Below are 13,998 nucleotides of genomic sequence, written 5' to 3' on the forward strand. Positions count from 1 at the left end.
CCCTCTCCCTTCCTCTCTGTAAAAAAATCAATAAAATATATTTACAAAAAAAAAAAGAAAGAAAAGAAAATTAAAAACTGTAGATAAGCAAAAATAATAACATAAAAACATCATATTCTTGCCATGATGAGAGTTAAAGTGTTAATAACAGTAAAATTATAGTAATAACTTGATCTTTTATATATGTGTATATTTTTAATGTATGGTTTTTAAATATATTTTTATTGATTTTAGAGAGAAAGGGAGGAGAGAAAGATAGAAACATCAATGATGAGAGAGAATCATTGATTGGCTGCCTTCATGACCTACACTGGGGATTGAGCCTGCAACCAGGCATGTGCCCTGACTGGGAATCAAACCTTGACCTCCTGGTTTATAGGTCCATGTTCAACCACTGAGCCACACCAGTCGAGCAGAACCTGTTTCAATTTTGTTTGTTCATTTATGTTGTTCTTTAGAATTCACATATAATTGAAATCATATGGTATTTGTATTTCTCTGCCTGACTTATTTCACTGAGCATAATACCCTCTAGGTCCTTCCATGATGTCACAAATGGTAAAATTTTATCCTTTTTTATGGCCAGCTAATGTTCCATTGTATATATGTACCACCGTTTTTTTTATCCGCTTGTCTATTTATGGGCACTTGAGTTAGTGGTACATATATACAATGGAGCATTAGCTGGCCATAAATAGCACTGCAATGAACATAGGGTGTGTATATTCTTTCGAATTAGTGTTTTGGGTTTCTTTGGATAAATCTCCAGAAGTGGAATCACTGGGTCATAAGGCAGGTCCATTTTTAATCTTTTGAGGAAACTTCATACTGTTTCCCATAGTGGCTGCACCAATCTGCATTCCCACCAACAGTATACTAGGGTTCCCTTTTCTCCACATCCTGGCCAACATTTGTCATTTGTGAATTTATTAATGATAGCCATTCTGACAGGTGTAAGGTGATATCTCATTGTGGTTTTAATTAGCATTTCTCTGACAATTATTGATGTTGAGCATCTTTTCATGTGTCTAATGGCCTTCTGTATGCCCCTTTTGGAGAAGTGTCTACTCATAGTCTCCATTTTTTAATTTTGGATTGTTTGTATTTTTTTGGTGTTGAGTAGTATGAGTTCTTTATAAATTTTGGATATTAACCCCATATCAGATGTATCATTGGCAAATATATTCTCCCATTTAGTAGGTTGTCTCTTAGTTTTTCTGATGGTTTCTTTTGCTGTACAAAAAGTTTTTAGTTTGATGTAATCCCATTTGTTTATTTTTTCTTTTGTTTGCCTTTGAGAATTAAATTTTATAAGAGGTGAAAGCACTTCACATAATGCTTGCCAGATGGTAAAGTCTCAATAAGTGGTAGTTTGTAACACTGAAAATAAGAGAAATTTGGTAATCTGTTCAGAGGTACATATCCACTTAGGCCTGGAAAAGCCACGATAGGAATTCAAGTCTGTGGGATTTCAAAACTCAACACTGTTTCCATTATATTATGCTGGCAGGTTATCTTAAGTCTCCTTAATCTTAAAATGTTTTTCTAAGAGTCCAGACTCTCCAGATTAGTGTAATTTTTGATATTTTTCTATTATAAATTTAATGCATATTCATAAATCAAGCTTATTACACCTCCCAGAATTAACTATTAATATAGTCTTATTTTCTTCCAATCTTTTTTCCATCGTTTTTTTCACAATGCTATACATACAGTTTTGCATTTTTCATGTCTTTCATCATGAAAATTTTCTCAATATAAAGTACTCTTCAGAAACATCTTAAATATCTGCTTATAACATCAAGTGAAAGATAGCATAATTTATTGAACCATTTACTTGTTTCCAATTTCGATAAACTCTGCAATGCACATCCTTTAAATAGCATTTTGCACTTCTGATTATTTCTTCAAAATAAATTCCCAGAAGTTATATTCTTGGGTCAAAAAGGATAGTAAGAGTTTAAAAAGGCTCTCAATTCCTCAAGAATTTCTGGATCAAGGAGAATGCACCATTCAAAGCCTTCCAATGAAGGTTGCCAAATTTCTTTCAAGAAAGGTTTTCTGTTTCATACTCTCAGCAGCAGTATAGGAGATTGCCTGGCTCACATTAATAAAAGGAACTATGCTCTTTTGATAATTGCGAAATGTTGCGTTTAAACTTCTATTTCTTTAATTAGTGAAGTTGAACCTTTTTTCCTTTATAATTCTTTAGTGAATTGCTTATTCCTATCCTTTGCTTGTTTTCTATCAGGGTACTGTTTATCCTTAGAATGTTTTTACAATACAAAATAATACTTTAAAATAAAAAACATCTGGTTGCTAGTGCACGACTGCTGAACACCAGCAGAAGCCCACCTGTGAACTTTCAAGGCCAGCGGGCAGCCTTTATTCCCCACGGCGGAAGTAAGGTTTCCACAAATCACCAACGCGGGAATTGCTGCAAAGGCGTTGGCTCCCCCAGCCCCGGGAAGAGCGTCTCGCGGGATCTCAGCTGTCCTTGGGCCTACGACCCGACTACAAATCCCAATATGCAACGCGCCTCAAGGCCCAAGCGCTCGAATGAAGTCTCGGGTCCAAGGTCATGTGTCTGTCTGCGTAAGGCGTCCGGTCATCTCTCTCACGCCTCTTTCGGCCGCTTCCATCTTAGTCGCCATTTTGTTTGGGAGGTTATGGAACCTCTGAGTCCCGCCGACTCTATGGTCGAGCATTTCAGAGATCAACCAATCGGAAGCCAGATCTCGGGAGAAAACCCCGCCTTTACCCGCAGGGAGGCGGGAAATGCCACGAAGCTCCTGTGAAGAGAGAGGAAGGAGCTGCGGCAAACCAATAAGGAAAGAGGAATTGAGGACGTTAACCAATGGGGACGCGGGGGGATTGCGGCCAATGAGAGTGGGGGGACCCCGAGACACGTGGGTGGGGGAGCTGAGCTCTGAAACCTAGAGCTAAAGCTGGGAGGTGAGTCAGTCACCTTGAGCCGGGCGAGCGCCGTGGTCTGAGCAAGGGCAGCAGGGCTGTAGGAGTGCAGGTGACTTGGGGCCTGGAGCCAGCGATTGGCAGAGGTGTGGGCTGGGCTGTGTGGAGGGGCATTTGCCCCCAGGGCCGGGAGAGACGGTGGACATCTATAGCCTTAACAATTAATGTCAATTACCAACGGAAATGAGCGATTAACTGTCCCGACTTAGGCGGGCGGAGCAGCATGGCTGTGTAAAATGAACGAGGACCCTGAACGGCACCCGCCCAGTGTCCGCCTCCAGTCTTCCCGGGAGACCGTCCTCTTTCGCAACATTTCCCTCCTGGGGCCCGGGCTTCCTTCCGCTACTTCCGATCGGCATGACCTTCCTTTGCAGACCCGCCACGCCGAAAGTGGTGGACCCGGGAGCTCGCTCTGTCCCTCTGACCTCTAATGCTGGGCACGGTGCTAGGAAGAGCGTGGTCCAGGGATGACGGGCGGGAGTGAAGGGGACGACCGAAGGTCGCCACTCTAAGGAAATAACCAGACTGTCAATGGAATTTTCTGTTTTCCTCTGCAGACTGGAAAAATGCAGACCACCGGGGCACTACTCATTCCTCCGGCTCTGGTAAGCTGCGGCTCCCGGGCGCTCTGTAGTGCCAGGTGTGGGAGCCATCAGTGTGTAATGAATGAACTGAGATGACGTTGGCTCTTTGGGGAGGTTGTAGGATGTGATGCAGTTAACCCCTGTTTTTTTGCATCTGTAAACCAAACTGTCTTGGCTTGGGAATGTGGTCAGAGAGTCTGGATCTGACCTTTACCCCCAGCCTGGCCCACGGATACAGTGATTTTCTACCTTGGCTGCTCATTAAAATCAACTGGGGAGCCTTAAAATACTTAAAAAGTACTGATCCCCAGGCTTCACAGACTCTGGGAAGAAGGATGGAACCCATGCATCTGTGTTTTTTAGAACTCCCCTGGTGATTCCAATGTCCAGCCAAGTTTGAGAACCACTGCGCTAAAAAATATGTCAAGAAAACCATGTTATAAAGGGCTCTGCTTAGGTGGCTGTTTCAGGAGCCTCTGCAGGCTTACTGGTCCACTCCATTCAGGGTATGTAACAGTGAGTACCGTTTTAGCAAAATAAGATTTCCCCCTTCTGATTCCTTTGGTGATCTAGGTACAGACCCCTCCTGTACCTGGTTTGACACTGGTGTGGGTTTTTGTTCATTCTGAGATATTGCTTAGGGCTGTACCCAAAGAAGTGAACTTTGGTACCCGGTTTGAAACGGGAAGGTTGCCACTGCTGACAACACCAGGGTCTCAGGATAGTTGTCTGGTGTAGGCCTAGTGGTAGAAACAGGAATACTTTAATTGACCTTGAAATACATTGGACTTTTTCTGTTTCTAACATTTGTAGTCCTTCCTGATAGAAGCTCAGCACCTGGGTTTGTGGGGGTTTTTCCTTGCCTGATTTGGGGGGACATGTCTTTCTCATTTTACAGATCCGCTGCTGTACCAGGGGTCTAATCAGGCCTGTGTCTGCCTCCTTCCTGAGTAGGCCAGAGATCCCATCTGAACAGGTAAAGGAGTATGGGCCCTCTTACGAATTTCTCCAGACAGATGTCCTTCAAGTTAGTTGAGTTGCCTTTAGGCCAAAGTGGGAGGAGAGTTAGAAAATCTGTGGTGCTTTAAATAGTGCTAAGTACCCCAAGGTGAGCATTGTAGGTGAGAAACTTGCAAAAGTGAGGCTTCCCTAACCCATGACATTTCCCTAGCCCTCTCTGAGAACAGACCCTAAGAGTAATTCCCAGCATGCTCTAGTCTGAGCATTTTGTACTTGCCAGGCAGTTTGCCAACAGTTTCAGAGCTCAGGTGGGTGGGGTGAAGGGGGTGGAGTCAGCCACCTGTCCTTGTGCCTCACTATCTCCTTTATCTCCTCTCTCTCTTTCTCTCTCTCTCTCCCTCTCTCTCCCTCTCTCCTTCTCTCCTTCTAGCCTTCCTACAGCAGCTCCCCACTCCAGGTGGCCAGACGGGAGTTCCAAACCAGTGTTGTCTCCCGGGACATTGACACAGCGGCCAAGTTTATTGGTGCTGGGGCTGCCACAGTGGGTGTGGCTGGTTCAGGGGCCGGAATTGGAACAGTGTTTGGCAGTTTGATCATTGGCTATGCCAGGTGAGTTTGGAGGCGGTCTAGACTATCTCTCATCGTAAATTCCACCCTATTTGGGGGAAGCCTCGGCAAGAAGAGATCCCTGAGGCTTCTGGTTTATTCTGTGCACCTCCTGTTTTCTCCAGGAGGAGAGGAGAAACCTCTCTGAACTCTCTGAATCAGAATTTAAACATGCTTCCAACCTGGCTCACTTAAACTTACCATGGCAGTGCTCTGCTTATCTGGCCAAATCCCGAGGATATATGCAGGCGAGGCCCTCTCCCAGTTTCAGCAATCCCCGTTCACCTAACCTACCTGAGTCCTCCACCACCACCCACGCCCTCACCCCTTCCTTTCCATCGGTCTTTGTCCCTGGCAGGAACCCGTCTCTCAAGCAGCAGCTCTTCTCCTATGCCATTCTGGGCTTTGCCCTGTCTGAGGCCATGGGGCTCTTCTGTTTGATGGTCGCCTTCCTCATCCTCTTCGCCATGTGAGGCTCCGTGGGGTCACCTACCCATCCCTGCTGCTTCGATTCCAGGCCCGGTGCTGGAATGTGCCCATTAAACACAAGATTTCTCTAAACCCATATGCCTGTGCCTCTGTCCTTTGCCCTTGGGGAGGGTCTTGGTGGAAAGGTGGGACAAGGGAAGTGGGTTGGGTCAGCTGTTGGTGACTAGGAACTCCTTAGGGCTGAAGAAATATCATTGCCACGACTGTAAGAACACAGAGGTCCTCATTGTCTCCCAGGGAGAGCATGAGCTTGTCTAAGTAATAACTGGTGCTTTTTCCCTTCAAATTTAGTATAATAATATGTAACATTTTTGAGGGGTTCATTTGCACCAAGCTCTGTACCGAGTGTTTTATGTTTTTATCTCAACAACCCTATGAATTATAAGTACAGTGATTAGTTTCACAAATGGGGGAACTGAGGCTTAGGGAAGCAAAATAACTTGTCTACCATCACAGAGCTGGTAAGTGGCAGAATTAGGGATTCCCCCTCAGGCCAGCCTAAACCTTCAACTATGCTGTCCCATCTCTTTTACTCTTGGCCACCCAACTGAGGGAAACGTAGTCCCAAAGAAGTTAGAGATGGAGGTAGGCCTCCACCCACCTACATTCAGCCCCACTTGTAAATTTCATCATCAGTTCGCCTTTTTGAGTGCCTAGGTGTTCTTTTTTTTTTTTTTTTTTAAATATATTTTATTGATATTTCACAGAGAAGAAGGGAGAGGGATAGAGAGTTAGAAACATCGATGAGAGAGAAACATCGATCAGCTGCCTCCTGCACACCTCCCACTGAGGATGTGCCCGCAACCAAGGTACATGCCCTTGACCGGAATCGAACCCGGGACCTTTCAGTCCGCAGGCCGACGCTCTATCCACTGAGCCAAACCGGTTTTGGCAAGGTGTTCTTGAATAGAGCAGATGAGGCACACAGTCTCTGTTCTTGGAGAATTTACAATCTTAGCTTTGCTAGGGGTAAACAGGGTGTTGTGGGGGGAGGGGAGGAGGAGCAAACTAACAAATTGCTTGAGAGGTTCGCGAAGCATCCTCTCCAAGTCTGCTCAGCAGGCTCTCCACTTGGCCAAAGTGGGACTGCTAATCCAGGTAAGAGAAAGAGAAGCTGATCTACCCACACCTGCTGCTTCTCTAAGCTCTAGCAGGAGCAAAACATGGGCAGCATGAACGCAGGAGCTGGTAGACATGGTTATCTCAAATTGGGTGGTTTCAAAATGAGTAATAACTTATAAGTGGGACCCATTTTGTGAAAACCTTATACCTCAACCTGTTGCAAAATATCTGTGAAATAGTGAAACCAAGAATATTCCTAATTAGTGTTAACACCAAACATGTGAATCAATAAAATTGATTCATAATTTATATGCAATTTAAAGACAGTCATGCAAGTATTTAGGTGCTAAGCATCCTAGGAGTCTTGGGGAAGACAAAGAAATCTAAGGTCCTTGCTCTGAAGGAATATGGTATCAGCAGAGTGGATATAATAGTGAACAATGCCATACGTTACAGAATATGTGGGTACAGAAGCCATGTACTATCAGCTGACATTTGAGCACTTGTATGTTGGTTCATTGCTAAGCACTTTCCATGAATAACTTCCAGCTTCCCTGTGAAGTCATCTTATAGGTAAGGAAAGAGGGAGGCCCAGACAGCTGAGGCACACAGCTGTTGGTAAAGCTGGGATTCAAACTCCAGACCCTGTGTTCTTAGCACAGCTGACTTCATCGAAGGTTTGTACAAGTTTAGCGACATGCTCAAGATCATACAGCAGACCAAGGATTCTAATCCAAGTCCATCTAACAGTCATTCAACAGTCATGATCTTCTAGCACAAGACTTCTCAACCTTGGCCCATTTGGGGCCAGATAATTCATTGTGGGGTTGTCCTGTGCAATGTATGACTGCTAGCAGCATCCTTGGCCTCTTATCCACGGGATAACAGTAACAACCTCCTCTTCCCCGGTCATGACAACCAATTGCCAAGTAGATATTGACAAATGTCTCTTGACAAATCACTTCTGGTTGAGAACTACTGGTCTACCATAACCTGCTGCCTGTCCCCAGCCTCTTCACCTTATGTAACTCAAGGCAGAGCCCAGGAATCCCAGGGCCAAAGAGAAGGAATGGGACTGAGGTTAAACTGGCGGCTGAGGTATCACCAAGGGAGCCGTGGATTAACTGTTAATACTGTTACGCAAACGGAATTCAGTAACCCTTTGGGATGTCAGGCTGGCATCCTTGCCAGGTCACTACCCTCTGCTAGTAATCAAGGAGCAGCCCCCAGGGAGGTGGTTGCCTTTTTCTTCCTGCAAAGCTCCAGGAAACATGTTTACCACGAGGGTAGTAATTTCCCTCCAAGTGGGCTCCAAACAGCCTTGGAATTGCTTGGAAATCCAAGTCAGCAAGATTGGAAATGTGGTTAGCAGCCCACGGAGCCCTACAGGGTCAGGGGAGAATGCTCCCCCTCCCTCAACCAGGCTAGTCAGTCAGTTACCATTGTGGTTTTTATCTAGGGTCTGTCGTCCATGGATGGAATCATTTTGCTTAGTGGGAATTATTTGTGAGTGGATACGGATGTGTGTTGTTCTTGGAAGAGAATCCATTGTTTTCATTATATTCTCAGGGGTAATGACCAAAAAACAGTCATCTCTGCATTAGGAGTTCGGCATGCTAGCAAAGAGTATGGACTTAGGAGTCAAAGGAGTGCGCCAATCCCAGCCCTGCCACTTCCTAACTGGGCAGTTAATTATCTCCCTTGAGCCTTGATTGCCTCATCTGTATAATGGGAATGAGAACAATTCATGGTGGTTGTGACAACTAAATGAGATAATATAGGTAAATATATGCAAATGATGCATGGAATATATATGTGTACAATATTAATGAGATATATATCAAGATGTATTGAGCCCTGCCGAAACCGGTTTGGCTCAGTGCATAGAGCGTCGGCCTGCGGACTGAAAGGTCCCGGGTTCGATTCCGGTCAAGGGCATGTACCTTGGTTGCGGGCACATCCTCAGTGGGAGGTGTGCAGGAGGCAGCTGATCGATGTTTCTCTCTCATCGATGTTTCTAGCTCTCTATCCCTCTCCCTTCCTCTCTGTGAAATATCAATAAAATATATTTAAAAAAAAACAAAAAACAAAAGATGTATTGAGCCCTAACCGGTTTGGCTCTGTGGATAGAGTGTCGGCCTGCAGACTCAAGGGTCCCAGGTTCGATTCCAGTCAAGGGCATGTACCTTGGTTGCGGGCACATACCCAGTAGGGGGTGTGCAGGAGGCAGCTGATTGATGTTTCCCTCTCATCGATGTTTCTAACTCTCTATCCCTCTCCCTTCCTCTCTGTAAAAAATCAATAAAATATATATGTTTTTAAAAAGATGTATTGAAATATGTGATAATATAATATAGGTATTATTGAAATTTTAAATATAGCTATTACTACTTATAGTCAGAAGTCTCAAAACACCCAGTCCAAGTTCTAATTTTTCCTTTTAGTACAGAATTTATGGCCTGGATGGGAATTCTTCATCTTTCCCTGGCATTGAGCCCAGGACAGAAGGCTGGGCCCTGGAGGGGAAGGACTTCTCCAGAGAGCATGGGGAGACAGGATTTTGGGAAAGGGGAGAAGAAGGATCTTAACAATGTATCTTTAGAGAGGGTTGATAAAAGGCTGTGATCTGGACTCTAGGATACTTGCTGGCCTCTGTCCTTGGGGAAGGACACTTGCCAAGTTGCCATGAGCAAGGCACTACCAACTTTGTTGCATAAAAAGCTCAATGCAGCCCTAGCCGGTTTGGCTCAGTGGATAGAGCGTCACCTGCAGACCAAAGAGTCCCACGATCAATTCTGGTCAAGGGTAGGTACCTCCGTTGCAGGCTCCTCCCCGGTCCAGGCCCTGGTTGGGGCTCGTGCAGGAGGCAACCAATCGATGTGTTTCTCTCACATTGATGTTTCTCTCTGTCTTTCCCTCTCTCTCCCACTCTCCCTAAAATTCAATGGAAAAATATCCTCAGGTGAGGATTAACAAAATAATTCAATAAAATAAAATAAATAAAAAGTTCAATGCAAAGCAGTCCACTCCTGGGGAGGGAAGCAAGAGGCTTGGATCCAAGTTACTGTAGGAAGACCACTGGGTTGTGTCATGCATCCCCAGAGGACATGAGAGTGGCTCCAGAAGGCATACTCTTGCCCTCTGGCCAAGCTGCCAGTGAAAAGCAGCCAGGTGCTGCCTTGGAAAAAAATCAGTGAGCACTGGGTAAAGTAACCAATGCCAACTTAAAAAATCCTTTGAGCCTCTCCCTGGGCCTTCCTCTTCCCCAGCTTACAGGCCTCCTGGAGTTCCCTTTAAGCAGCTGCCATCTTCTGCAGCCCTTACGGCCTTGGTTTGCAGATTTTTTGTGCCAAGCTCAGGTCAGCCCTTTGGAAAGAAAATAGGCAGATCTGAGCAGGAAGAGGTGAAAACCTAAAGATCCACGGCCAGGGGAAGAGGAGCTAACTACCATGTCCTCATTTCCAATCTGTTCACCATTTCTGCAGTCCTCACTGAAGGTCCGGTCCTAGCGATACAAGATCAGTGCTCCATGCCCTGAGGACATCATCTGCAGTAGCTAGACAGATGAGTAACCAAACCACTAAAATAAAAAGTATGTGCCATAAAAAAGGTATGAATTACTCCAGAGGATGGGGTAATTAAAAATGACTAATAATAATATGCCTGGAGGTGTTAGGCTTGGCCGAAAAAGTAATATTCCAGCCAGCTTTGAAGGTGAGTACTGTAAAAGTAATGAGAGTTAATTATTGAACATTTACTCTGGCCAGGTATTGTACACATTCATTATCACATTATTACTTGTTTATAGCTCCTATTATTTTCCCAATATTACTGATGAGGAAAAGAGGCTCGACAAGTTTAATGACTACAATTCCCCCCGGGAGAGGGAAAGGCTATTCCAGGGAGAGAAAATCGGAGCAAAGGGGGAAAGAAGGTACATGGCAGGAGAGGTGCCAATTAGCTGGACAGTGCTTGCCACTTGACAGAACATTTCTGGAAATGTCACAGTTAATCCTCAAAAAAACCCTGAGAGGTCGGAAATATCACCATTCAGTGGATGCAGAAGTTGGCTAAAATTGGATATTTGCCAAATGGTACAAATCAAAAGCTTGATCCTTCCTTCCAGATCTAAGGTAAGTGTTCTCTGTTCATTGCCCCATCGCTAACGGACCTTGTGCTTAAAAACAATGGTCCAGCAGTAAGGAGGGGACAAACGGAGGAACCCTCTCACCCCGGAGTCCATAGCTGGGCCTCGGCAGTCCATAGCCATGGGGGAGTTCATGGAGTAGTGTTTTTCATTGTGTGAGGTTACCCAGTGAATTGACTTTTGGACCATCTTACTAAATCAATACCCAAGCAAAATTCAGAAATCCATTAAAAATAAATAAAATACATAGTTTGAATAGTCAGTAGATGCACAGTATAACATTTAAAAGGTATAAAGAGATAGACAGGTATCTCTATCTCTTTGGCACACCTTGTCAGCAACAAAATCATCCCGAGGCAACCGCTGCTGTGTTTCTTGTGTACTCTTTCCGAGATATTCTAGCATCTTTATTACAGAAGGTAAAACACTGTGTCAATGAATCATGACATTTGTATAAAATATCGTATTGATTCATTTTGCTTCTGTTATGTGCCTAAGCTGTGCCAGGTTCTGTGCTGGATTCACAAATACTAGTATATGGTCTGGAGCCCCAAGAGTGTGTGGTGTGTGTATGTGTGTGTGTGTGTTGGGGGATAGAGAGTGGGAGCAACAGTTACCAAAGGACAATCGGTATAAGGTAAAGTGCAGTAAGTAAAATGCAGGCAGAGTTCATAGCTGTGACAGTATGACTCAGTGGTTAGAACTTTTTCTCTGGAGTCAGGCAGATTTGGCGGCCAGCCCTAATTCTGCAGCTTGCTCTCAGTGTGACCCCTGTAAGTGACTGGACCTTTGTAAGCCTGTTTTTCCATCTGTCAAAACAGACTAATAATAGTACTTACTTCATAGGATCTTTCAAAGGAATAAGACAAAGTATACAAGGAGCTTGACATATATTAAATCTCAATAAATATCAGCTTAAAAAACCCCACAAATTTTCAGCTATCAATAAATGTTGGTCATTTTCATTCAAGATCACAGTCCCTTGCTGGAAATCACAAAGCTGTGAAAAGTGGGCCTTTTTGTGTGTGTGTAATTTTTATCTATTGATTTGAGAGAGAGAGAATCATCAATTTGTTCTTCCATTTATGTATTCATTCACTGGTTCTTTTTAAAAAATATTTTTATTGATTTTTTTTTTTGAGAGAGAGAGAGGGGGAGGGCGAGAGAGAAACACTGATAGGCGAGGAGAAACCAAGATGGCAGCATAGGTGAACACCTAAACTGCTGCCTCACACAACAATTTCAAAACTACAGCTAAAAGACAGAATGGACATCATCCAGAACCACAGGAAAGCTGGCTGAGTGGAAATTCTACAACTAGAAGGAAAGAGAGGGGCACACGGAGACTCAGAGGAGCTGCAAAAGGCTGAGGTACAGAGACACGCGCACGGAGAGGACGGGTGGCTGAGTGCCTGGCTAGCTTTCTCTAGCGGGAGAGAGACGGAAGCTGCCAACTGCACTGAACCCCAGTTCCGACTGCACTGAACCCCAGTTCCAGGCGAGACCCTGGGGTCCCAGACTCATACGGGGTGCGTCTGGACTGTTGGGAAAAGAGAAGAGCAATGGAAACTCAGGGGAGCTGTGAAAGGCAGAGGTCTGGAGGTGCACGCGCAAGTGCGCACAGAGAGGACTGACTGCTGAGTGTGTCGCTGGCTTTCTCTAGCGGGAGGAAGACAGAAACTCCCAATTGCGCTGAACTCCAGTTCCGGGTGAGAATCTGGGAATCCAGATTCATTGGGGGAGAAACTGGACTGTCTGGCAGTGGGCGAAACTCGAGGGCGGCTTTCTCTCAGAGGTGCTTGCAGCGATTACTGAGGGACACTGAGACCCAGGGGCCTCATTGGGCAGGGCTGACAGGAAGCCAAGGCTGTCTGCTCAGCCCTGAGACTCCGCCCCATCCAAGCTGAGCACAGAGGCTTTTGCAATTTTGCAAGTCTTGTCTCATAAGGCTGTCTCCAACACCGAACTTCTCCCAGCGTAGACACAGCTGATCCTCACAGCCAGTTGGCCTGGAGGTCACTTCCTCCCAGTGATACCAACAACAATCAAGACTTAACTACAAGGCTGTACACACAGTCCACAAAGGGGTGCACCAAGAATGTCCACCTCAGGTAACGGGGGAGGCTGAGCCACTGTGCCCTATAGGACACCTACCACACAAAGCTACTCTACTAACTCAGGGAAGCAGTGAAAATGTGGAGACAAAGAAACAGATCACAAACGAAAGAAATGGAGGAAAGCAAACGACTGGATTTAGAGTTCAAAACCACGGTTATAAGGTTTTTCAATAATTTCCTAGAAAAGGCCGATAAATTTAGCGAAACCCTCGAGGATATGAAAAAGGACCAACTAGAAATTAAACATACACTGACTGAAATAAAAAATATTATACAGAGACCTAACAGCAGACTAGAGAAACGCAAGAATCAAGTCAAAGATTTGAAATACAAAGAAGCAAAAAACACTCAACCAGAAAAGCAAAAAGAATCCAAAAATTTGCCAAAACCGGTTTGGCTCAGTGGATAGAGCGTCGGCCTGCGGACTAAAGGGTCCCGGGTTCGATTCCGGTCAAGGGCATGTACCTTGGTTGCGGGCACATCCCCAGTGAGAGGTGCGCAGGAGGCAGCTGATCGATGTTTCTCTCTCATCGATGTTTCTAGCTCTCTATCCCTCTCCCTTCCTCTCTGTAAAAATATCAATAAAATATATTTAAAAAAAAAAAAGAATCCAAAAATTTGAAGATAGTGTAAGGAGCCTCTGGGACAACTTCAAGCATACCAACATCAGAATTATGGGGGTGCCAGAAGAAGAGAGAGAGCAAGATACTGAAAACCTATTTGAAGAAATAATCACAGAAAACTTCCCCCACCTGGTGAAAGAAATAGACTTACAAATCCAAGAAGCGCACAGAACCCCAAACAAAAGGAATCCAAAGAGGACCACACCAAGACACATCATAATTAAAATGCCAAGAGCAAAAGACAAAGAGAGAATATTAAAAGCAGCAAGAGAAAAACAGTTATCTACAAGGGAGCACCCATGCGATTGTCAGCTGATTTCTCAACAGAAACTATGCAGGCCAGACGGGAGTGGCAAGAAATATACAAAGTGATGAACAGCAAGAACCTACAACCAAGATTACTCTACCAGCAAAGCTATCATTCAGAATTGAAGGTC

At 44.7% G+C, this 13,998-nt stretch overlaps 1 protein-coding gene across 2 annotated transcripts; it reads left to right on the forward strand.

Moving 5' to 3' along the window:
• The first annotated feature begins 2,878 nt into the window (after nucleotides 1-2,878).
• On the forward strand, nucleotides 2,879-5,684 carry ATP5MC1 (ATP synthase membrane subunit c locus 1). Of its 2 annotated transcripts, none has more exons than XM_080680533.1 (5): nucleotides 2,879-3,025; nucleotides 3,531-3,578; nucleotides 4,456-4,533; nucleotides 4,948-5,126; nucleotides 5,482-5,684. In XM_080680533.1, exons 2-5 carry the CDS (start codon nucleotides 3,540-3,542, stop codon nucleotides 5,594-5,596), a joined length of 411 nt encoding a protein of 136 aa, XP_080536659.1. In that variant the 5' UTR covers nucleotides 2,879-3,025; nucleotides 3,531-3,539; the 3' UTR covers nucleotides 5,597-5,684. The 2 variants fall into 2 exon arrangements, with proteins under 2 accessions (XP_080536659.1, XP_080536660.1); XM_080680534.1 differs by having other exon boundaries at nucleotides 2,883-2,955.
• The last annotated feature ends 8,314 nt before the right edge of the window (nucleotides 5,685-13,998 follow it).

Source organism: Plecotus auritus (assembly GCF_963455305.1).
Source record: "Plecotus auritus genome assembly, chromosome: 7".
NCBI lineage: Eukaryota > Metazoa > Chordata > Mammalia > Chiroptera > Vespertilionidae > Plecotus > Plecotus auritus.

Coding starts and splice junctions, on each gene's coding strand:
- ATP5MC1 (XM_080680533.1), top strand. CDS start 3,540: ATGCAGACCACCGGGGCACTACTCATTCCTCCGGCTCTG. Junction 4,534..4,947: donor CAGAGATCCCATCTGAACAG/GTAAAGGAGTAT, acceptor CTCTCCTTCTAG/CCTTCCTACAGCAGCTCCCC. Junction 5,127..5,481: donor TTGATCATTGGCTATGCCAG/GTGAGTTTGGAG, acceptor TGTCCCTGGCAG/GAACCCGTCTCTCAAGCAGC.